The sequence below is a fragment of the Callithrix jacchus genome, chromosome 2 (genome assembly GCF_049354715.1).
Source record: "Callithrix jacchus isolate 240 chromosome 2, calJac240_pri, whole genome shotgun sequence".
In the NCBI taxonomy this organism is placed as follows: Eukaryota; Metazoa; Chordata; class Mammalia; order Primates; family Cebidae; genus Callithrix; species Callithrix jacchus.
The window spans coordinates 70,658,655-70,680,573 of NC_133503.1; the positions used below are offsets into that span (position 1 = coordinate 70,658,655).

Sequence of the window (21,919 nt, forward strand, 5' to 3'; positions counted from 1 at the left end):
AGCTAAAATGTATCCCCACCAGGCCATCTCTCGCTTAACATAATGGCCCTAGTAACTCAGTCCCTTCAAACATTTTAGACTTGGCCCCTTCCTGCTGTCAGAGGCCCTGCACAGGACTCAGTACACATAGCGACCAAGCTTCAGGCACCCTGGAATAAACGAAATAGCTTGGGCTTGAGGGTCAGATCTAGTTAAAACTCCAAGCTCTCTCCTTTCCAAGCTGTGAGCCTGGTTGTGCAAGTTATTTCATTTTCCTGAATCCCATTACACAGATTTCTCCTATGGATGTAATAAGATCTGCTATGTGTATATGTAAAAGCACCTTGCCTGGGGTCCGACATCTAAGCTCCCCCAGTCAGAGATGCAGGTTGGTTTCTTTCTGCCTGCACACTTGACACCTGCTGACCATGGTTTTGTTTGCAGCAGCCACCAGGCCATGCCTAGCACCTGTGTGCGATAGACATATGGGCATAATTTGTCAGTGAGGTTAAAGGTTGGCCAGGAGAAGTGAGAAGGGCAGTGAATATATTTGTTCAAAGTTATAAAACAACGGCATTCCGTTCTAACTGGGACTATTTACAGTGGGAGATGGTACATAACAGTTGAGGCTGTACAGCGGGAGGAAGATGTGGGCCACCACTGGACACCCCTGGGCCGAGGGACAAGGGTGGACATAGCACTGGCATGGCAGCAAGAGACCTGGCTGAGTGCAGGCATGGAAGGATGTCTGCTGCTAAAGACCAGGTCCTTTGCCACTCTGTTGGTTGCTACTAAGTCAAGGGCAAATAGAAACAGGAAGACACAGCAGCAGCAGAGAGGCCAGCATCTCCCTTTCCTTATGCCACAGAGCCAGCTGCCAGGTGTGGGCTGGTCCGTCTCCCTCCTCAGCCTTTGCCAAAGGGCTGCTGCAATCCTACCCTCCACAGAACTCCTCAGCCAAGCACTCAAACCAACCACAGTCCACTGAAGCTAACCACCCTACTGAGACAGAGCAAGGCTCATAGGTGAAAACTGCTTTCAACAAACTTCCAGGTAGGAATCAGAATATGATGCGTTTCCCATCTGCCGGGTTCTGCTCCATGGGACAGTAGGGACACTTCAGCCTGCAAAGAGAGGAGAACCAAGAATGTCTCAGGGGCAGCCAGTAGGAGAGCCAAGCCAAGGTGGAGTAGAGCAGAGGGAACTTACTTTCCTCCATTAATGAGCTTATTGAGTGCATCTCGGGAGATAACATGGCCACAGATGAGCTTGATGGGAGGGTTGGAATCTGACGTCTGCTGGCGGAGGATGGGGCAAGCAAACACAGAGTGGTACCAGCACTTCATGCCTAGTTCAATCTCAATCTGGGAAGGGCAGCAAATGGGGTGAGTTCTACTTCCTGTCATGGCTGTCCTCCCCAGTGCCTCTTGCCCACAACTCCCTGGGCCAGGCCTCACCGGTAACTCGTCCTTGTGACTCCAGACCCCAGTGCACTGCCTCTGTTCAATCACAGCCTTGATGTTCATTAACACGGGCAGTGCCACACAGCCAGAGGCAAAGCTGCAGACAAGGAACAGGGGCTAGAGCGGCTCAGGTCACAGCAGACAGGCAAGGGGGCTAGCACGCCATGCTTCAGCATGGACCTTAAGACAGGGCTCTAAAGTGGTGCACGGTCAAATTGGTCCTCAGAAATCCCTCACGTTGTTCGTAAGGTGCCACATACGTACTTAATGTATATCTGACTCTAGACTCATTCTAATGTACCCCAAAATTTGAGAACCTACAGGAAAGGCTTCCTATAGCTCTAGGGGCAGATATCTGCTCATCCTAATGAATGAAATGTCCTTGGTGTGACTGGGGGACAGTGATCAGTTCCAAAGGGCTCCAGCCTGCCTGTAGGCTGTACCCTGCTATGTAGTCATAACGTATCTTTATAATGGTAGCTACCAACTAGGCTGCTTAAAAAATGGAGGTTGGGGATTCAGTTCTCATGACACTTGCATGGGGAAGGGAGCCTATTGGCTGGAGCCTCAGATGCTAAATATCCTATAAGGCACAGGACAGCTGTCCACTGTGGTGGACTGTGTGGCTCTGGGGTCAGGTCCAAGTGCCCTTTATTCCCTGTAAGGCCTTGGGCAAGTGAATGCTCATCTTGACCCTCCATGTCCTCATCTGTAGAATGAAGATAACAGTGCCTCTCCTCCCAGGGTTGCTGTGCGCTGTGAGGGAGGCGTCTAAGCAGTGCTGAATACAAGTTACTCAACCACTCACATCTCCCCTGAAGGCAAGTGGTGTTTAAGAAATGAGGTCATGAGGAAGGCGGGCTGCAGAGGGGTGTGGGTTAGCTGGGTAGGTCTTGCCGTGATCCAGGGTGAGGTGCAAGAGAGGCAGGGACTTCGTTCAGGAGACCTTACAAAATGTAAACCTTGACCACGCCACTGACCTCATGGTGACCTCAGGTTATAACTCTTCCTAGTCTCGGTTTAACTATAAAAACAGGTAATTCCTCTCCTGAAGAATGACTAAGAAAGCCAGTTTTGGTCTCTGAAAGCACTGAGCACTGTTCCTGGCACATGGCAGGGCCTTGGCAAAATGATGATTTCCCTCTCTACCCTCCCACTTGTGTTGCCCTCACGGGGCTGGGTTGTACCTGACACTGAGGGGGGACTCCACAGAAAGCCCCAGCAGGGAACAGGCATCCCGGGTAAAGGTCTCACAGATCTCTGCCCAGTGGCTGTTGTCCAGGAGGTGGCAGTAGGGTGACTTCTCCAAACCCAGCCGCAGGTACACCAGACTGCCCATCATCACCTGGATCTCTATAAGGCAACCAGGGCAGCAGCTCAGGGGGGTGCAGGGCTCTGGGTCCACCCCAAGGGGATGGCCAGACTGTAGCACAATATGCTGAGCCCAGCAACTCCCAGGCCCCTGAGCAGACTGAGCAAGGATGGAAACACCCTCAGGCAAATGTGACTATAAAATCTAGTGGGGAGAGATGGAGGTCCAGGCTGCTTCTGGATGACAAGAAGAGGCATTACTAACACAGAATCAGGAAAGACAGTTCTTTTCCAGTTTTCTTTCCTCCCCAACTGCATCAAGGAACAAATAAGTCTCAGGTTGGTGCTAGTGTCTCCATACTAATCTCCATTTAGAGCAACCCCAGGTTCAGAGCTCTCCAGAGGCAGCAGTATCTAGCTAAAACTTAAATCATGGCTTATTGGCCGGGCGCAGTGGCTCAAGCCTGTAATCCCAGCACTTTGGGAGGCTGAGACGAGTGGATCACGAGGTCGAGAGATCGAGACCATCCTGGTCAACATGGTGAAACCCCGTCTCTACTAAAAATATCAAAATCAGCTGGGCATGGTGGTGCGTGCCTGTAATCCCAGCTACTCGGGAGGCTGAGGCAGGAGAATTGCCTGAACCCAGGAGGCGGAGGTTGCGGTGAGCCGAGATCGCGCCATTGCACTCCAGCCTGGGTAACAAGAGCGAAACTCCGTCTCAAAAAAAAAAAAGAAATCATGGCTGTTGGCTCATGCACTTTGGAAGGCTGAGGTGGGGGGATCACATGAGGCCAGGAGTTTGAGACCAGCCTGGCCAACGTGGTGAAACCCCATCTCTACTAAAAAATAGAAAAAGTTAGCTGGGCATAGTGGTGTGCACCCATAATCCCAGCTACTCAGGAGGCTGAGGCAGGAGAATTGCTTGAACCTAGGAGGCGGAGGTCGCAGTGAGCCAGGATCATGCCACTGCACTCCAGCCTGGGCAACAGAGTGAGACTCTGTCTCAAAAATAAATAAATAAATAAATAATAAAATCATGGCTTGGTTTTCATATTTATTTTGAGATAAAAATAATAAATATGAGTGGAACTAAAGAAACAAGTTAGTACAGGTTACTACTCATTAGCATCTCAACGGTGAGACTTAGACTCCAGGTCTGGAAATCACAGCATGTCAGGAAGAGAGCTCAAGTGAGTCTTTTTAATTTTATTTTTTGTAGAGATGGGGTAGGGGCAGAGGTTCGCCATGTTAACAAGGCTGGTCTCGAATTCTTGAGCTCAAGTGATCTGATGCTTGCTTTGGCCTCTGGAAGTGCTGTGATTACAGGTATAAGCCAAGCCAAGTCTCTTTTTTTTTTTTTTTTTAAGGGACTTTTCCATAGGCCGTCAAGATCAGGGAGGCACATGAGGCAGAGCAGGTGGGACGGGCATGGCATGCTCTGAGTGTGGTGTGGTGCACGGCAGGCACGAGGACCCCAGGTGGTCTGCACTGAAGGTATAAACTACAGGTATGACAGAGGTGAGAGGGGAAGGGCCTTGAGTTTAGAGTTTATCCTGGACACAGTGAGGAGTCAAAGAAGTTTCTAGTTGGGGAAAGGCATCTGGGTAACAGACAGCCCCACCTGGGTGCAGGGACTAGAAGCCTGATGTAACTCACCACATCCAGACATCTGTTGGGCCAGGCAGCACAATCCCAGCCCCCTGAGTACTCACCCCGCTGGTGCAGCCGAGCAAAGGGCTGAAAGTGCCGGGCATAGCTAAGGGCCTCCAGCTGCTTCTCAGGGCCTCCCGCCAGGAGGTGGATGAAGTGCAGTCGGTGTAGCTTGAACTCCAGGGAGCTGTTGAGCTCCAGTAGGCGCTGCCTGTGGGAGACGGCCCATCTGGGAAGAAAGGGGCCAGTTTAGAGTAGAGCTGGTGGGGGCTAGGACCTGACAGCCAGGATCTGCGAGGAGGGCCCGAAAAGCCTGTGTGAGGCTCTTGAGACAGGGCTGGAGGCAGGTCAAGTACATCTGGGTGAAGTGAAGACCACAGTCAAGCCCTCTGCCCTGAGAGGTTGGAGCAGAGTGCTGCTGGCCCACCCAAGGGCCTCCTTACTCCAACGCAGGAGCCAGGTCTTGTTCGTGCAGGGCTTCCAGGATTCGATTCAGCTCTAAGAAAGGCTGCTTGAAATCCAAGTCCACATTCAGCATTGATTCCTGTAGGGAGAGAGAGAAGAGATCCCACCACTGGAAGATGGCGTTTCCAAAGTTCTCTACTATGTACATCATAAGAGCTGACCCAGAAAGACAGGCCAGAGAGATTTGGGCTTTGCTTGAGGAACTTAGTCTCCTGCCAGCCATTTGGGCCTCTCTTGTTCCCAGCTCAGTCCTGGGGTGGCTGAGTGTGACATGCTGACCTCCAGAGTGCAGACAGCAAACCCCACCCCACAACCATAGCAGTGGAGACAGTCCCCAGGCCACGCACTGAGTTGTATGGCAAGAAAATTATTCCTCTTCAGTTCTCCGAGTACAGTAGGGAAAATCTTTACTTTTACCACCAGCGTGTCTTTAACACCTAACAAGTACTACTTTGTCATTTCACTCATCTCCCTTTTCAATAAAGGGATATCAGGCCTCAGCTCAGAACCCTGGCTGGCAACCAGCTCTAACTAGAAATGAGTAACTTCTCTTTTCATCATACATGTTTCTAAAGCTACCTTCTATTTCTGGCAGAGCCACTGATTTCCTTTAGGAAATAAATGGATTTAAAGAATGGCTGGGACTTCCTATAATGAAAGCTAGCAGGTGAAAGGCAGAGCAGGCAGGTTGTCAGCACCCACCCCGCCTGGCTGTACCTGGCACAGCTCCTCGGCCACACTGAGCATGCCCTGCTGGTACAAGTGTTCCACGATGGCCATCTGCAGGATCTGCTGCTGCTGCTGCTCCCGTGCATCCCACACCGAATCTGAGACAATACCACAGATCTCAGAGTCGAAGTTCTGACCAAGAAAGAGACAGGGCCTGGTGATGCAGGCATTCTCGCTGGCTCTCCTTTGAGTCCTTGTACATCCCAATTTCAGGATATTCCCGCCCCAGTCCTGGAGCCAGCCACATACATGCTCACCCTGTCAATGGCTTTGCCCACTCGGGATACACTGCTGTGAATGTCTTTATGGTCCGAAGCCAGTTTCTGCACAGTATCTTTGATCTTTCGGCAGCACTGTGACATCACCAGAGAGAGGGTGGCCGAGAGAGGGGTCCCCTGGAGACCTGCAGAGAAAGTGGAATAATGACACAGAGGAGGCAGCCCAGAACACCTGATTTGGCAGCAGACCCAGAGGTTAGCTCTGCCTCCTCTATTCTAAATGCCAGTCCCTTGGCCCAGGACACCAGGGTGAAAGAACTAGCTTCTCTTCCAGCTCCTGCCACTTTTTAACTGTCTGACTTGGAACTGGTCAAGTGGGAAAAGCCAGTTTGCCTCTGGGAGCCTTCATTTCCTCATCTGTAAAATTACAGATTGCTGTGAAATGAAGATGATTTGGCACTTACTATGGATGAAGTATTTATTTTAACTCATGGACTATAGCATGCGTAGGATTCTATGTATTTAACTGCCAAGTTAAACATAGAGTTACCATATGATCCAGCAATTCCACTCATAAGTATATACCCAAAAGAAAACATATGTCCACACAAAAACTTGTACATGAATATTCATAGCAACAATATTTATAATAGCCAAAAGATGGAGACAACCCAAATGTCCATCAACTAGTGGATAAATGTGGCACATCCATACAATGGACTATTATTCAGCCACAGAAAGGAATGAAGTGCTGATACAGGCTACAACATAATGAGCCTTGAAAACATGTTAACCAAGCCAGACACAAAAGGCTACATGTGGTATGATTCCTTTTATGTGAACTGTCCAACATAGACAAATCTATAGAGACACAAAAGAGATTAGTGGTTGCCAGAGGCTAGGGAGAGGGAGGAATGGGTTAGGTTTCCTTTGGGGGTGATAAAAATGTTCTCAAAACAAAAATGTAAATGTTCTGAAATTAAATAGTGGTGAAGAGGGCCGGGCGCGGTGGCTCACGCCTATAATCCCAGCACTTTGGGAGGCCGAGGCGGGTGGATCACGAGGTCAAGAGATCGAGACCATCCTGGTCAACAAGGTGAAACCCCATCTCTACTAAAAATACAAAAAATTAGCTGGGCATGGTGGTGCGTGCCTGTAATCCCAGCTACTCGGGAGGCTGAGGCAGGAGAATTGCTTGAGCCCAGAAGGCAGAGGTTGCGGTGAGCCAAGATTGTGCCATTGCACTCCAGTCGGGGTAACAACAGCAAAACTCCACCTCAAATAAATAAATAAATAGTGAAGATTGTACAACTCTGTAAATATGCTGAAAACCACTGAGTTGTACTTTAGTTTTTAAATTTTCATCTTTGAATGTATGTATTTATTAATTTTGAGACCGGATTATGAGACTGGCTAATATTCATATTTTTGGTAGACAGGGTTACCATGTTGCCCAGGTTGGTCTTGAACTCCTGGACTCAAGTGATCTACCCACCTCAGCTTCCCAAAGTGCAAAATTACAGACATGAACCACCGTACCCATCCAGATTGTACTTTATGTATTTATTTATTCTGATACAGAGTCTTGCTCTGTCACCTAGGCTGGAGTGCAGTGGCGTGATCTCGGCTCACTGCAACCTACGCCTCCCAGGTTCACGTGATTCTCCTGCCTCAGCCTCCCAAGTAGCTGGGATTACAGGCACGCACCACCACACCCGGCTGATTTTGTATTTTTAGTAGAGATGGGGTTTCTCCATGTTGGTAAGGCTGGTCTTAAACTCCCGACCTCAGGTGATCTGCCCACCTCACCCTCCTGAAGTGCTGGGATTACAGGTGTGAGCCACTGCGCCCGGCAATTCCTTGGTTTTAATAATGCTGTGTTTATGTAAGAGAATGCCCTTGATTTTAGGAAATACACATTGAAGGCTTGGGGCTATGTTATCTGCAATTTATTTTTCAAATGGTTAAAAAGCAATGATAGACGGGAAGGTCACCCTGACCATCTTCGTGGCCCGCCTCTACTACTTCTGGGACCCACATTACCGGAAGGAGCTTCGCAGACTGTGTCAGAGAAGAGACAGTTCACATGCCACCATGAAGATCATAAGTTATGGCGAATTTCAACACTGTTGGGACAAGTTCATGGACAACCAAAGATTGTACAAGCCTTGGAATAAGCTGCCTAAACATTATACATTACTGCACATCACGCTGGGGGAGGTTCTCGGACACCTGATGGATCCAGGCACATTCACTTACAACTTTACCAATGACCCTTCGGTCCTTGGACAGCACCAGACCTACCTGTGTTACGAGGTGGAGCACCTGCACAATGGCACCTGGGTCCCGCTGCACCAGCACAGGGCCTTCATATTCAACGAGGCTTCAAATAATCCGGCTTTCCCTGAAGGCCGCCATGCAGAGCTGTGCCTCCTGGACCTGATTTCCTTTTGGAAGCTGGACCTGGCCCAGCGCTACAGGGTCACCTGCTTCATCTCCTGGAGCCCCTGCTTCAGCTGTGCTGAGAAGGTGGCTGAATTCCTTCAAGAGAACCCACACGTGAACCTGCACATCTTCGCTGCCCGCATCTATGGTTATCAACGAGGATATAAAAAGGGCCTGCGCAGGCTGAACAGAGCTGGGGCCCTAATTTCCATGATGAAATACAGTGAGTTTAAGCACTGTTGGGACATCTTTGTGGATCACCAGGGACACCCCTTCCAGCCCTGGGAGGGCCTAGATGAGCACAGCCAAGCCCTGAGTGGGAGGCTGCAGGCCATTCTCCAGGGAAACTGATGGATGATCCTCAGTCTCTAAGGAAGGCTCAACCTGGGCTAAGCAGCGGAATAAAAGATCTTCCAAGAAATGCAACTGGACTGTTCACCACCATCTCCAGCTGATCACAGACGCCAGCAAAGCAATGCACTCCTGACCAAGTAGATTATTTTAAAAATTAGAGTGAATTACCTTTAATGGAAAATTTATGTGCTATAGTAGTAAGATTGTGCTCAATACATTCAGAAAAGTTTCAAACCTACTAATCCAGTGACAATTTGAACCGATTTTATATGTAGAGGAATACAATGAAATACTAAATATTTTCATATGTTTCCTCTGTGATTGTATCATGACTTGCAAGTGTTTACATAAATATTAGCAAATGTGAAAAAAAAAAAGCAATGATAAGGTAAATATGGCAACATATGAGCAGCTGGTGAATCTAAGTAAAGGGTATATATCCATTCTTTATACTACTCTTGGAACTGGTCTGTAAATTTGAAATTATCTTTAAAAGCTGAAAACAGGCCAGGCCTGGTGGCTCATGCATATAATCCCAGTGCTTTGGGAAGCTGAGGTAGGAGGACCACTTGAGCCCCTACAAGTTCAAGACCAGCCTAGGCAACATAGACACTGTCTCCACACAAAAAAAATTATAAAAGGAAAAAAAAAAAAAAGCTAAGAGTAGAGAAGCAAGTTGAAAACAAAATGTAAATGGGAATCATCTCAGGTAAATTAATATTTTCTGCTGGGCCTTTTGAAATAGCTCAGAGACTGTCATTACCCGGTTTCAAGGAGACCTAGAGATGCAGGTACCAACATCCTCATCATCGTCCTTCCAGAACCCTGTCACCCAGTAGCTTCAGGTCTCCCATGTCCTCAGGGAGGCTGTCGCAGGGCACTTGCAAGGGTGGCCACCCACCTGCACCAGCCAGCTCAGCCCGCAGCTGGCCCACGTAGTGCAGCAGCTCCCCCAGGCTCTGCTCACAGTGCTGCCCGTAGGTCAGGAACTTCTGCAGGACCTTGTCCAGCTCTCTCTCCACGCATGCACACTGCTCCATGGTGGCCTCGGCCTGGGGAGGGTCAGCTGGGTCAGGCCCCATCTGGACCACAGTGGCATAGCAGGCAGGGTGCCCAGACTACCTCTTCAGATCCCTCTCACCATTCCCACATCATGTATCAATGTTCTCTGCTTACTAAAACATAGGTGCATATAACATCCCATCTCCTCACTCCACTGGGGTGCCCAGTGGAGGATGCAGGCTGGTGTGAGGACAGGGTTTTTCTGAATCATGGTGAGAAAATTATTCCATTTTCAACTCCTTTCATGCTTTTTAATCTTTGTTCATCTCCCTTTTAAATCAGAAGACAGAGCGGGCCTCGCAGAGCCCTTAGCTGGCAATACCTTCTAACTAGAAACCATATACTGTGTAACATCATATTACACGTATATATTTTTTTTTTGAAACAAGTTCCTGTTGTTGCCCTGGCTAGGGTCCAGTGACATAATCTCAGCTCCCTGGTCACCTTGACCCTCAAGGCCCGAGGGATCCTCCCACTTTAGCCTCATGAGTAGCTGGGACCACAGGAATGTGCTTCTATAGCTGACTAATTAAAAACAATTTTTTAGGCCAGGTGCGGTGGCTCACACCTGTAATCCCAGCACTTTGGGAGTCTGAGGAGGGTGGATCACGAGGTCAGGAGTTCAAGACCAGCCTGGCCAATATGGTGAAACCCTGTCTCTACTAAAAATCAAAAAATTAGCCAGTGATGGGTGCCTGTAATCCCAGCTGCTTGGGAGGCTGAGGCAAGAGGCTTGCTTAAATCCAGGAGGAGGAGGTTGCAGTGAGCCAAGATCACACCACTGCACTCCAGCCTGGGCAACAGAGGAAGATGCTGTCTCAATTAAAAAAAAAGTATATGTTTGTTTGGGCGTGGTGGCTCATGCCTGTAATCCCAGCACTTTGGGAGGCTGAGGTGGGTGGATCGCCTGAGGTCAGGACTTCAAGGCCAGCCTGGCCAACATGGTGAAACCCCGTCTCTATTTAAAAAATAATAAGAAGAAAAATAAATAAGAATAAATGAAAATTATTTTTCATAGAGATGGGGTCTCCCTATGTTGCCCTGGCTGGTCTCAAACTCCTGGGGCTCAAACGATCTTTCCACCTTGGCCTCCCAAAGTGCTGCGATTACAGGCATAAGCCACCACGCCTAACCCATGTATTTTCATACAGTCATTATGGCCACATTCTTACAGTTAGAGGAACTGCTTTTCCACATAATATAATAACATAAGCCATAAAGGCTGTCCTTGAGTGGCTGATATTTGGAAACACAACTTGGGGAATAACTGCCAACCATGCTTGTCTGATGGGCTTGCCCACCACTCCTGCCTCACCCTCACCTGCTACGTACCTGAGGACAAGCACAGAACCTTGCTCTCTCACAGCTCCGTGCCCTGGTACATGCTGCTTCCTCACCTGGCCTGCTCTCTGTCACCCTCACCTCCTTGACTACTTGGGAGGCTGGCCCATCACTTCTGAATTAGCTCAGATATCAGCATCTTCAGCAGCTATCTCTAGGCCGTGCCCACCTAGCTCCTTCTACTGTCACTTTGCACCCTTCTATTTCAGTTTTGGTCCCTAGGCCTGCATCCCCAACATAGAGCCTCTTTTGCTGCAATACGACCTTCTCTCCTCATTATGCCACTGAAAGAAAGTTGACTTTTCTTGTCCTATCTCCTCCCCCTACCACTGGGGCCTCCTTCTGCATCCTTTCCATCCTGGGCCACTGCTCCTTCCCATTTCAGAGCAGCCTTTGACACGGAACGCTTAGGCAATCCTCAGAATGTCTGTGACAGAGCTGATTTCCCTCCCCATCTTTCCATCTATGAGATTTGAAATGAGAGGGCTCTGTCATGTTTCCCTCTGAAAGATTCAAATCTAGCCAAATGCCCATTCTCAAAGAATGGTACGGAAGAACATCAGAAAGAGAATCTTATGTCCAAGGTGAACATCAAGATCCTCCCAGCTTCACAGGCTCTCTTCCACATTCCCACCAGTCCTGGTCTCAGCACCAAGGCCCATCTGTAGCCACCATCTCTCTACCTAACAGAGAACAAGTGACAGGGAAATGGCACCCAGGGTCTTGGGGACTGTTTATAACCTCTCTCCTTACAGCTAATGCTATTAACCCTGGAATCTATAGTCATGGAGTCCATAGCTATGCCACCCCACCCCCCACCATTCCCTCTGAACACTCTGCAACTGGATGTGACCCATTATTGACAAAATATAACAGGGTCTCCTATCTGAAATGATGTAATTATCATTATTGCTATTACTAACAGCTGACATTGCAAATAGGGGCCTGTTATATGCCATGCACTGTTCTAATGACTTTGCATATATTAACTCATTTACTTAATGCTCACTAAAACACTATAAGGTAGGTACAACGATTAGACACACTTTGCAGATGAGAAAGTGAGACACAAAGATTAAATCAGTTGCCTAAGGTCAGGCATCTGGGAAGTGGAAGAGCTGGGAACTGAAGCCAGACAGTCTGGCTCTAGGCGTCAGAGTCCTTCTCCAAGTACTTCCCATCACAGGTACTCCCAGGACCAGCTTCACAGGCCACTGTTTCACCAGGAAAGAAAAGCAGCAAATATCTATGCTGCAATGAGTGTACAGCAACCATTAATGATGAGAAACAGAAAATTAACCACAGAGTTTGTGCGAATGATCAACAGGGGAAGATGGCAGGACATTAGCATGTTGGCCAAGAGCATCTGGGAACTAGAATCACAATTTATCAAAAATAAACATGACTAAAAAAGGTCAAACAATCTGGCCCTATCAGACACCAACAGCTACCAGGCTTATCAAAGGCAAGCTCAAATCAGCATCTTGAAATGTACTTACAGAGCTAAGGAAGGAGATGGTACAGGATTACACTGTGGCAGGGAGTAGGAAACAATCTAGGGACCTCACCACTAGAGGAATCAAGTAAATAAAATGTGGGGGATGCATCTATGGAAACCTGTGGAGCATTTAGAGAAACTGCATCCCAAATATACCTAGAGTGGCTGGGCACCGTGGCTCACGCCTGTAATCCCAGCACTTTGGGAGGCCGAGGCGGGTGGATCACGAAGTCAAGAGATCGAGACCATCCTGGTCAACATGGTGAAGCCCCGTCTCTACTAAAAATACAAAAATTAGCTGAGCATGGTGGCGCATGTCTGTAATCCCAACTACTCAGGAGGCTGAGGCAGGAGAATTGCTTGAACCCAGGAGGCGGAGGTTGCGGTGAGCCAAGATCGCGCCATTGCACTCCAGCCTGGGTAACAAGAGCCAAACTCCGTCTCAAAAAAAAAAATATATATATATACCCAGAGCAACATCAATAAGATCCACACGTGGCACTGAGGTAGGAAAAAATGAGGTCTAAGCACAATCCATTTATATAAATTTAAAATGTATGCATACAGGCAGAGAGCAATGGCTCACACCTGTAATCTCAGCATTTTGGGAAGTCAAGGCAGGCAGATTGCTGAGCTTAGGAGTTCGAGACTAGCTTGGGCACATGGAAAAACCCCATCTCTACAAAAGAAATTACCTCTGTGGTCCCAGATACTCAGAAAGCTGAGGTGGGAGTATTGCTTGAGCCTGGAAGGCTGCAGTGAGCCATGACTGCCACTGCACTCCAGCCTGGGCAACAGAGTGAGACCCTGTCTCAAAAAAAAAAAGATATACACCAAACACATCAGAATGATTTCCTATGGTGAGGAGGGGAAGAATAGGGACAAAAGAGAATAAAATAAAAAGGAGAAAAAGGCCCTGCATGGACTAGTTTACCCTATCATGAACTGAGGAGTATGATTAACTCAGTAATTCTTTTATTTTTTTTTGAGACAGTCTTCCTCTTGCCCAGGCTGAAGTACAGTGGCACTATCTCGGCTTACTGCAAACTCCGCCTCCCAGTTCCAAGCAATTCTCATGCCTCAGTCTCCCGAGTAGCTGGGATTACAGGCACACCACCACACCTGGCTCATTTATTTTTCCATTTTTGTATTTTTAGTAGAGATGGGATTTCACCATTTATCCAGGTTGGTCTTGAACTCCTGACCTCATGATCCGCCTGCCTCAGCCTCCCAAAGTGCTAGGAATACAGGTGTGAGCCAAATTGCCTGGCCACATTTTTAAAAATAAAATAAAGCTGGTTGCGGTGGCTCATGCCTGTAATCCCAGCATTCTGGGAGGCTAAGGCAGGCGGATCACAAGGTCAGGAGTTCAAGACCAGCCTGGCCAACATAATGAAACCCTGTCTCTATTAAAAATACAAAAATTAGCTGGGCATGGTTGCAAGCACCTGTAATTCCAGCAACTTGGGAGGCTGAGGCAGGAGGACTGCTTGAACTTGGGAGGCGGAGGTTGCAGTGAGCTGAGATTGCACCACTGCACTCCAGCCTAGGTGACCGAGCAAGACTCCATCTCAAAAAAAAAAAAAAAATCGAAGTAAAAATAAAATAAATTAGCTGAGAAAACAGAACTGTTTGCGAGTGTTCTATCCAAAAAGTCCAGGAGGTTAATTCAGTCTGTCCAGAGCAAGCCACTCTGCCTGAATCAATCATCAGGCACAAGGAATTGTATTTGTCTTTGACAAACTTCATGATTAATACAAGTGCTGATGATTAAAATTTCATGTTCACTTGTCCTAAGCCTTCCTCCCAAAGTCCCACATATACAGAAATTATCCACCAGGACAACCCTCCACAACAAACACCAGATCCTGTTACCTTTTGCCCCACACTGCCATGGGTTGACATGTAAGCCCTTTCCAATTATATATTTGCTTCCTTTGTACAAGTTCCTATTTTTAGAGTGCCCTCTGTACTTCTTTGTATAGAGCGCATAAGCTGTAGTTTAATCATCACCTCCCCTTGAGCCCTCAGTGAAATCTCCCAGCCTCTTTTTCTGCTTCATAACCTGGCAAGAGTGGCCATACCGCACCCATCTGAGTCCTCAACTACTGCAGCACAGTAACAGCCTGTCCACCTTGGCCTCCCACATTGGTCTGTGAACTGCTCAATGGCTGGAGTGTAGTTTGGTTCTTTCTCCCCGTCAGTTCCCAGACCAGGGCCTGGTCCATGATAGGTGCTCAGTAAACATTTGCTGATTAAATGACACATCCGTTTCCTAACTTTGGCCTAGAGAGCCTGAGCTCAAATGTGTAGGGGTGGCAGAAAGAGACATGAGTGAAATATTAAAATCCCCACCAAGGTATGCATGGAGGTTTTTCCTGGAGTATTCAGCATCCTGAAATGAGGGGCTCCTGGGCAGGGAGAAAGGAAGTTTGAGCAAATCATAAAGGTCCCTTTTGTCTGACAAGATTAGACAACCTCCATTGACCCAATTCTTAATGCCTTTTTTTTTTTGAGGCAGAGGTTTTTTTTTTTTTTTTTTTTTTTATGGTTGTTAAAAAAAAAGAGAGAGAGAGAGAGACAGGGTCTCAATCGGTTGCCTAGGCCAGAGTGCTATGGTATAATCAAGGCTCACTGAAGCCTCGACCTCCTGGGCTACAGTGATCCTCTCACCTTAGCCCCCCACCCCGAGAAGCTGAGATTACAGGCGCCACGAACGCTTCCCAGTTCATGACACATTTACTTAGTACATGCAGGGCCTTTTCTCCTTTGTATTTATTTATGTATTCCTTTTTGTCCCAATTCTTCCCCTCTCTCCCCACCACACCCAGCTATTTTTTTGTTGTTGTTTGTTTTTGAGAGGGAGTCTCCTCTCGGTCTCGCCCTGTCACCAAGGCTGGAGTGCAGTGGCACAATCTTGGCTTATTGCAACTTCTACCTCCCAGTTTCAAGCGATGCTCCTGCCTCAGCCTCCCAAGTAGCTGGAATTACAGGCACCTGCTACCATGCCCAGCTAATTTTTGTATTTTTAGTAGAGATGGGGTTTCACCATGTTGGCTAGGGTGGTCTCCAACTCCTGGTCTCAAGTGATCCTCCTGCCTCGGCCTCCCAAACTTCTGGGATTACAGGTGTGAGCCACAGTGCCCAGCCTAATTTTTCTGGAGAGACAGGGTTTCCCCATGTTTAGCCAGGCTGGTCTTGAACTGCTGAGCTCAAGCCATCTGCCAGCCTCGGCCTCCTGTAATTCCTGTGCTGGAATTATAGGCGTGAACCCCTGTGCCCAGCCAATTCTTATGCTTTTACAGCCGCCACCTCTATCCATTCTCTACCCTATATGTCACTCCTCTGCTTAAAACCAAAAGATTTTTCCACTTAGAAAAATCTCCAGGTTCCTTTCTACCACCTACAGGCTCTATGTTATGTGAGCAAACCGCAACTCTCTGACCTCATCTGCTACCACTCTCTTTCTTGCCATACTCCAGTCACACTAGCTTGCTTTCTGTTCCTTGACTACTCCCAGTTAATATCTGCCTCAGGGCCTTCATACTGGTTGTTCCCGCTGCCTGGACCACTCTCTCCCCATATCTTCCTGTGACTGCCTCCTAATTTGGGTCTCAACGCAAATGTCACATCTTCAAAGATGCTGTGCAGTAGACCACAGTATCTAATGCTGACCACCCCTCTGCCCCACCCTCACACCAGTTAACCTGTCCTGTCGCCCTCTTCATTTTTTTACTACACAGCCATACTTGAAGTTTCTAATCTTTCTTTTATCATTAACCAAAACTGGAGGGAGGAAAAAGCCCACCATTGTCCCTGGACTGCAGCGCCTACTGGGAGTTTCACCCGCATTAACATGCAAACGACAGGCAAACTCCCAGTCATCCTTCCAAAGACCCTGCTCCAATGCCCTGCTGAGCCTTGTGCGCACCTGCTCACCTCCGACCCAGCGCCGTAGCACGACGACTGGACTCAGGCCGAGCGACTACCCCGGCAGAGGCGGCTCTTCGAGGGCTGGGCCGGGACCTATGAGTCTGGGACTCCAGCTCCCGGCCCGGGACCGACAACTGCAAAAAGAACAAGCCCAGGGGCAGAGTGTTCGGGGCTTAGTCGGAGATACCAGGGGTTCCGGAGAAGGCTGGGGCCTGGGAGGCCGGCCGAGCTGTCCCGGCTGTGCGCCTCAGCTCTGCCGGCCGCCGCGCCCGCCCTCCGCCCGCACCAGCCGGCCCCCGAGCCCGCCCGCTCTCACCTCGCCCAGTAGCCCTGGCCCCGGCTTCCAGCGCCGCTGTCATCGGAACCGGAAGCTGCGGCGGTTGATCCTCGGCCCGGGCCCGCCCACTGACGTTTCGCGGAGGGGTGGCCGTCCCACGGGCCCGCGCGGCTTTGCGCCCGGCCGCCGAGCCTCCCCGCCGCGCGTGCCGAGTGGAGTTGCCTGCGGGAGCCTGGCGGAGGCCAGGGAAACCACGCCCGGTCGCTTCCTAGTGCCGAGTCCCTCCGGCCTGGAAGCTGCTGGTCCCGACCGCTCCTCGCCGTTAGGCGGGTTCCCCACCTGGCAGAGGCGGCCTCGGCCCCGTACTAGACCCAGTCAGTGCCTGGCTCCCGGGTCCCAATCCCCAAGTGGTTACGTCTCCCGCGCTGCCAGCCCTGAGAGCGGCGCGGGCTGTGAGGGGCGGCGGCTGGACTGTGCCCGCAGTGCTCTCTTGAAATATCAAGTGATGGTCGGGCGCGCTAGCTCACGCCTGTAATCCCAGCACTTTAGGAGGCCGAGGCGGGTGGATCACCTGAGATCATGAGTTCGAGACCAGCCTGACCAACATGGAGAAACCCCATCGCTACAAAAAATACAAACTTAGTCGGGCGTGGTGGCGCATATCTGTAGTCCCAGCTACTCGGGAGGCTGAGGCAGGAGAATCACTTGAACCCGGGAGGCAGAAGTTGCGGTGAGCCGAGATCGCGCCACTGCACTCTAGCCTGGGCAACAAGAGTGATACTCCGTCCCCATAAAAAAAAAAAAAGAAAGAAAGAAAGAAAGAAAAAAGAAAGGAAGGAAGGAAAGAATGGAGAGAGAGAGAGAGAAAAGAAAGAAAGATCAAGTGATGCTTAAAGAAGGCAAACTTTTTGCCGGGCGCGGTGGCTCACGCCTATAATCCCAGCACTTTGGGAGGCCGAGGCGGGTGGATCACGAGGTCAAGAAATCGAGACCATCCTGGTCAACAAGGTGAAACCCCGTCTCTACTAAAAAGTACAAAAATTAGCTGGGCATGGTGGTGCGCGCCTGTAGTCCCAGCTACTCGGGAGGCTGAGGCAGGAGAATTGCTTGAACCCAGAAGGCGGAGGTTGCGGTGAGCCGAGATCGTTGCCATTGCACTCCAGCCTCCAGCCTGGGTAACAACAATGAAACTCCGTCTCAAAAAAAAAAAAAAAAGAAAGCAAACTTTTTTCCATCCGTTCTGCGGAGGAGGGGAGGGGATCCAGCCTGGCCAGGCCACCTTCTGTTGGTCGCTATCCTGGAGAAGCAGGGAAGGGGAGAAGCTGGAAGTTGCACATCTGCCCTAAGGAGGAAGGGTGAGGGTTAGGAAGAAGGAGAGAAGAGGTGCTGACCCAAACCCAGGCCCAGACTGAACTTTCTTTTTTTAATTGAGACACAGTCTTGCTCTGTTGACCAGGCTGGAGTGCAGTGGCATGATCTTGGCTCACTGCAAACTCCACCTCCAAGCTTGGAGCGATTCTCCTGCCTCAGCCTCATGAGTAGCTGAGATTACAGGCATGGGCCACCACCCCCAGCTCATTTTTGTATTTTTAGTAGAAATGGGGTTTCACCATGTTGGCCAGGCTGGTCTCAAACTTCTGACCTCAGGTGGTCTGCCCACCTCAGCCTCCCAAAGTGCTGGGACTACAGGTGTGAGCGAGCCACTGTGACTGGCTGACCTGCTTTTTTTTTTGAGATGGAGTCTGGCTCTGTCTCCTAAGGTTGGAGTGCAGTGGCGCAGTCTCAGCTCACTGCAACCTCTGCCTCCTGGGTTCAAGCGAATCTCCTGCCTCAGCCTCCTGAGTGCTAGGATTACAGGTGCATGCCACCATGCCCAGCTAATTTTGTATTTTTAGTAGAGACAGGGTTTCACCATATTGGTTGGTCTGGTCTCGAATTCCTGACCTTGTGATCTACCCACCTCAGCCTCCCAAAGTGCTGGGATTATAGGCATGAACCACTGCGCCTGGCTGACCTTTCTTTATAGCACTGGACTTGAAGTTATCTTGTATGTTTATTTGTTCATTCTGTCTTTTGGCCCCTACTCCCATCACCCTCTTTGGGACCAGGCATAATCCCAGCACTTTAGGAGGCTGAGGAGGGATGAATGCTTGTGCCTGTGAGTTCTAGACCAGGCTGGATGACATATACAAATAATACAAATGTTATTTGTCTCTACAAATAATACAAATATTAGCCGGTGTGGTGGTGCACATCTGTAGCCCCAGCTACTTGGGAGGCTGAGCTGGGGGTACTGCTTGTGCCTGGGAGGTTGAGGCTGCAGTGAGCCATGATTGTGGCACTGCACTCCAGCCTGGACAACAGAGTAAGGGACCCTGTCTCAAAAACAGACAAACAGGGGCCAGGAGCATGATGCCTGTAATCCCAGTACTTTGGGAGACTGAGGCTAGTGGATCATTTGAGGTCAGGAGTTCAAGATCAGCCTGACCAACATGGTGAAATCCCATCTCTACTAAAAGTACAAAAAATATAAAAATATTAGGCAGGCATAGTGGCAGGTGCATGTAACCCCAACCACTCAGGAGGCTGAGGCAGGAGAATCGCTTGAGCCTGGGAGCCAGAGGTTGTGGTGAGCTGAGATTGTGCCACTGCACTCTGGGTAACCAAGTGAGACCCTGTCTCAAAACAAAACGAAACAAAAACAAAAAACTCCACTGGGTCTAGGCTTTGTATTCATCACTGCCTGATGGCCAACACCACATGCTTGGCACACAGAAGGTACTCAGATACTTGAGAAGCCAATGTCCTCCACGTATACATGAGGAAACCGTGGCTCAAAAACCTTATGATATACAGCAAAGGAGAAGGCCCACAGCAGGACTGTGTGCCCGAAGGGGCATTGGGATGACCCCTCCCGGAGGTGCCTGTCCAAGCATGAGAAGTCTGGGTGGCCCTGGCCCAGGAAGCCACAGGGATGGAGAGTTGATGGAACCTTGCCTGGGGCCAAGGGGCCCAAGCCGCCTCCCAGCCAGCCTGATCTCACAGGCTTTGGCAAACACCCCAGGATTCCCCACTTCCTCTCACATCAGCCTTGGCCTGCCTCACGGCCAAGATGGATGTCATCAAAGTTGGGGTTCTTCCCCCCACTTCCATATGTGGCCATCCTTGCATCTTGGTATTGTTATTTTCAAGTGTGCACCAAGTTGTATTAAATAGTTCATTTCATAGCTTTGCGCAGTGGCAGTATCGTAGCCAATGAGGTTTATCTGAGGCGCAATTATTTCTGATTGAAAACTTTTCCCAATACCTGCCATCACGACTTGAAATATAGTTGGCATTGGCAATTTTTGACAGTCTCTACGGAGACTGAATAACAAAAAAAGGGAAAAAAAGTTCATTTTGTCAGTCTTTCCTCATAGGGATTGTGTTTTTGTTTTTTGTTAGGGATGGGGAGGATTCCTTCAAATCAATCAATTCTCCATCAATTCAGCAATGATCCAATTCACTTTTTGCCAGTGTAGAAATTTTAAACATTCCCTGTATTCTCTGAAGGTTCAATAATTTGAGTCTCTGGAATAAAATTGACAGTAGACAGATTAACAGGAGAAAAGGCATGCAAATTTATTACATATATGCACAGGAGTCCCACAAAATACGACACAAGTAAGGGCCAGATTGATGAAGTCTAAATAGCATTTGAGCTCCAGAAACTGGGGCTTAGGGTTTCTAGGAGGTGGCCACAATGATGGGTTGTTGAGGGGAGGAAATGTATGGCAAGCAAATGCCATCTTATCATGCAGATAAAATCTCTCAAGTAGCCCAGTCCTCAGAATAGATAGTATCAACTTCAGTCTCCTTTCCTGTGAGTTAATCTTCCATGTTTTATGAGATGATAGGGAAGGGGCAATGGCATTCTTTCTGCAGGAACTTCCCTTAGAAAGATAAGCAAACTTTAGAGAGGGCCCCTCCCTGTGTTTCAGGAGGGTTTTGGGAGGGAAGAGGAGTGAGCAATGGACGGTCAGAGACTTTAGTTCAAAGCATTCAGCCTGCCACAGCTCCGTACTTAGAGGTATCATTTTCTGAGCACCAACACCAATTTCCTAGGATAGAATTTTTAAAATTTAACTCAATAAATGCAGGGCCGAGCGAGGTGGCTCACGCCTGTAATCTCAACACTCTAGGAGGCCAAGGTGGGCAGATCATGAGGTCAGGAGATCGAGACCATCCTGGCTAATACGGTGAAACCCTGCCTCTACTAAAACTACAAAAAATTAGCCGGGCATGATGGCACATGCCTATAGTCCCACCTACTGGGGTGGCTGAGGCGGAAGAATTGCTTGAACCCAGGAGGTGGAGATTGCAGTGAGCCAAGATCTCTCTCACCGTCCTCCAGCCTGGGCAACAGAGTGAGAGTCCGTCTCAAAAAAAATAATAAAAATAAAAATAAGGCTGGGCGCAGTGGCTCAAGCCTGTAATCCCAGCACTTTGGGAGGCTGAGGCGGGTGGATCATGAGGTCAAGAGATCGAGACCATCCTGGTCAACATGGTGAAATCCCGTCTCTACTAAAAATGCAAAAAATTAGCTGGGCATGGTGGCGTGTGCCTGTAATCCCAGCTACTCAGGAGGCTGAGGCAGGAGAATTGCCTGAACCCAGGAGGTGGAGGTTGCGGTGAGCTGAGATCGCGCCATTGAAAGAGCGAAACTCCATCTATAAATAAATAAATAAATAAATAAATAAATGCAGTGGTGATGCAAAGTATGACTTATTTTTTTCCAATTATCCCAGTACCTCTTGTTACAGAATCCTTCCTTACCCTTGTTTTAAAGTCCTTTATTGTGTAAGATTTTCTAGAGAATAGAATCTATTTCTGGCTCTTCATTCTTTCCATAAGGTGTAGATTATTTTTACACCAATGTTGTATTCTTCTTGCTACTTTGTAACATTCTAATATTACATATTAGAGCAAAGGAATTAAACACTGCTCACAGAAAGGAAAGAGAAAAATACCCATACAGTTTTTGTGAAAGCAGATCAGTGATTGCCAGGGGCTGGGGTGGGGCAGCAGGGTGGACTAGAGGGCCACAGGAGAATGCTGCGGGGGTGACAAAACTATTCTTCTTCATTGTCAGGTTGGTTACATAACTGCATTTGTCAAAACTCTAAGTAGACCCAGAGAAAAATAAAACCAT

At 48.8% G+C, this 21,919-nt stretch overlaps 2 protein-coding genes and 1 non-coding gene across 13 annotated transcripts; 2 read left to right on the top strand and 1 right to left on the bottom strand.

Annotated features, from left to right (window-relative positions):
• Positions 1–508: 508 nt before the first annotated feature.
• On the bottom strand, positions 509–16,811 carry RMND5B (required for meiotic nuclear division 5 homolog B). 11 transcript variants are annotated; one of them, XM_035290706.3, is made up of 11 exons: positions 16,768–16,805; positions 16,458–16,585; positions 9,519–9,669; positions 5,858–6,003; positions 5,589–5,732; positions 4,850–4,950; positions 4,469–4,635; positions 2,630–2,795; positions 1,437–1,539; positions 1,189–1,343; positions 509–1,103 (listed from the first exon to the last, which is right to left on the bottom strand). In XM_035290706.3, exons 3-11 carry the CDS (start codon positions 9,655–9,657, stop codon positions 1,040–1,042), a joined length of 1,185 nt encoding a protein of 394 aa, XP_035146597.1. In that variant the 5' UTR covers positions 9,658–9,669; positions 16,458–16,585; positions 16,768–16,805; the 3' UTR covers positions 509–1,039. The 11 variants fall into 11 exon arrangements, with proteins under 11 accessions (XP_035146597.1, XP_035146596.1, XP_078220831.1 ...); XM_035290705.3 differs by having other exon boundaries at positions 16,450–16,585; XM_078364705.1 differs by having other exon boundaries at positions 8,123–9,669; positions 16,450–16,585.
• LOC100393962 (DNA dC->dU-editing enzyme APOBEC-3G) lies at positions 7,649–8,930 on the top strand. The gene has a single exon (XM_002744530.6). It carries the CDS (start codon positions 7,793–7,795, stop codon positions 8,612–8,614), a length of 822 nt encoding a protein of 273 aa, XP_002744576.2. The 5' UTR covers positions 7,649–7,792; the 3' UTR covers positions 8,615–8,930.
• Positions 16,812–19,954: 3,143 nt separating the features above from the next.
• On the top strand, positions 19,955–20,094 carry LOC118151740 (U4 spliceosomal RNA). The gene has a single exon (XR_004740156.1). It is a non-coding gene; the product is annotated as a U4 spliceosomal RNA (small nuclear RNA).
• Positions 20,095–21,919: the final 1,825 nt, after the last annotated feature.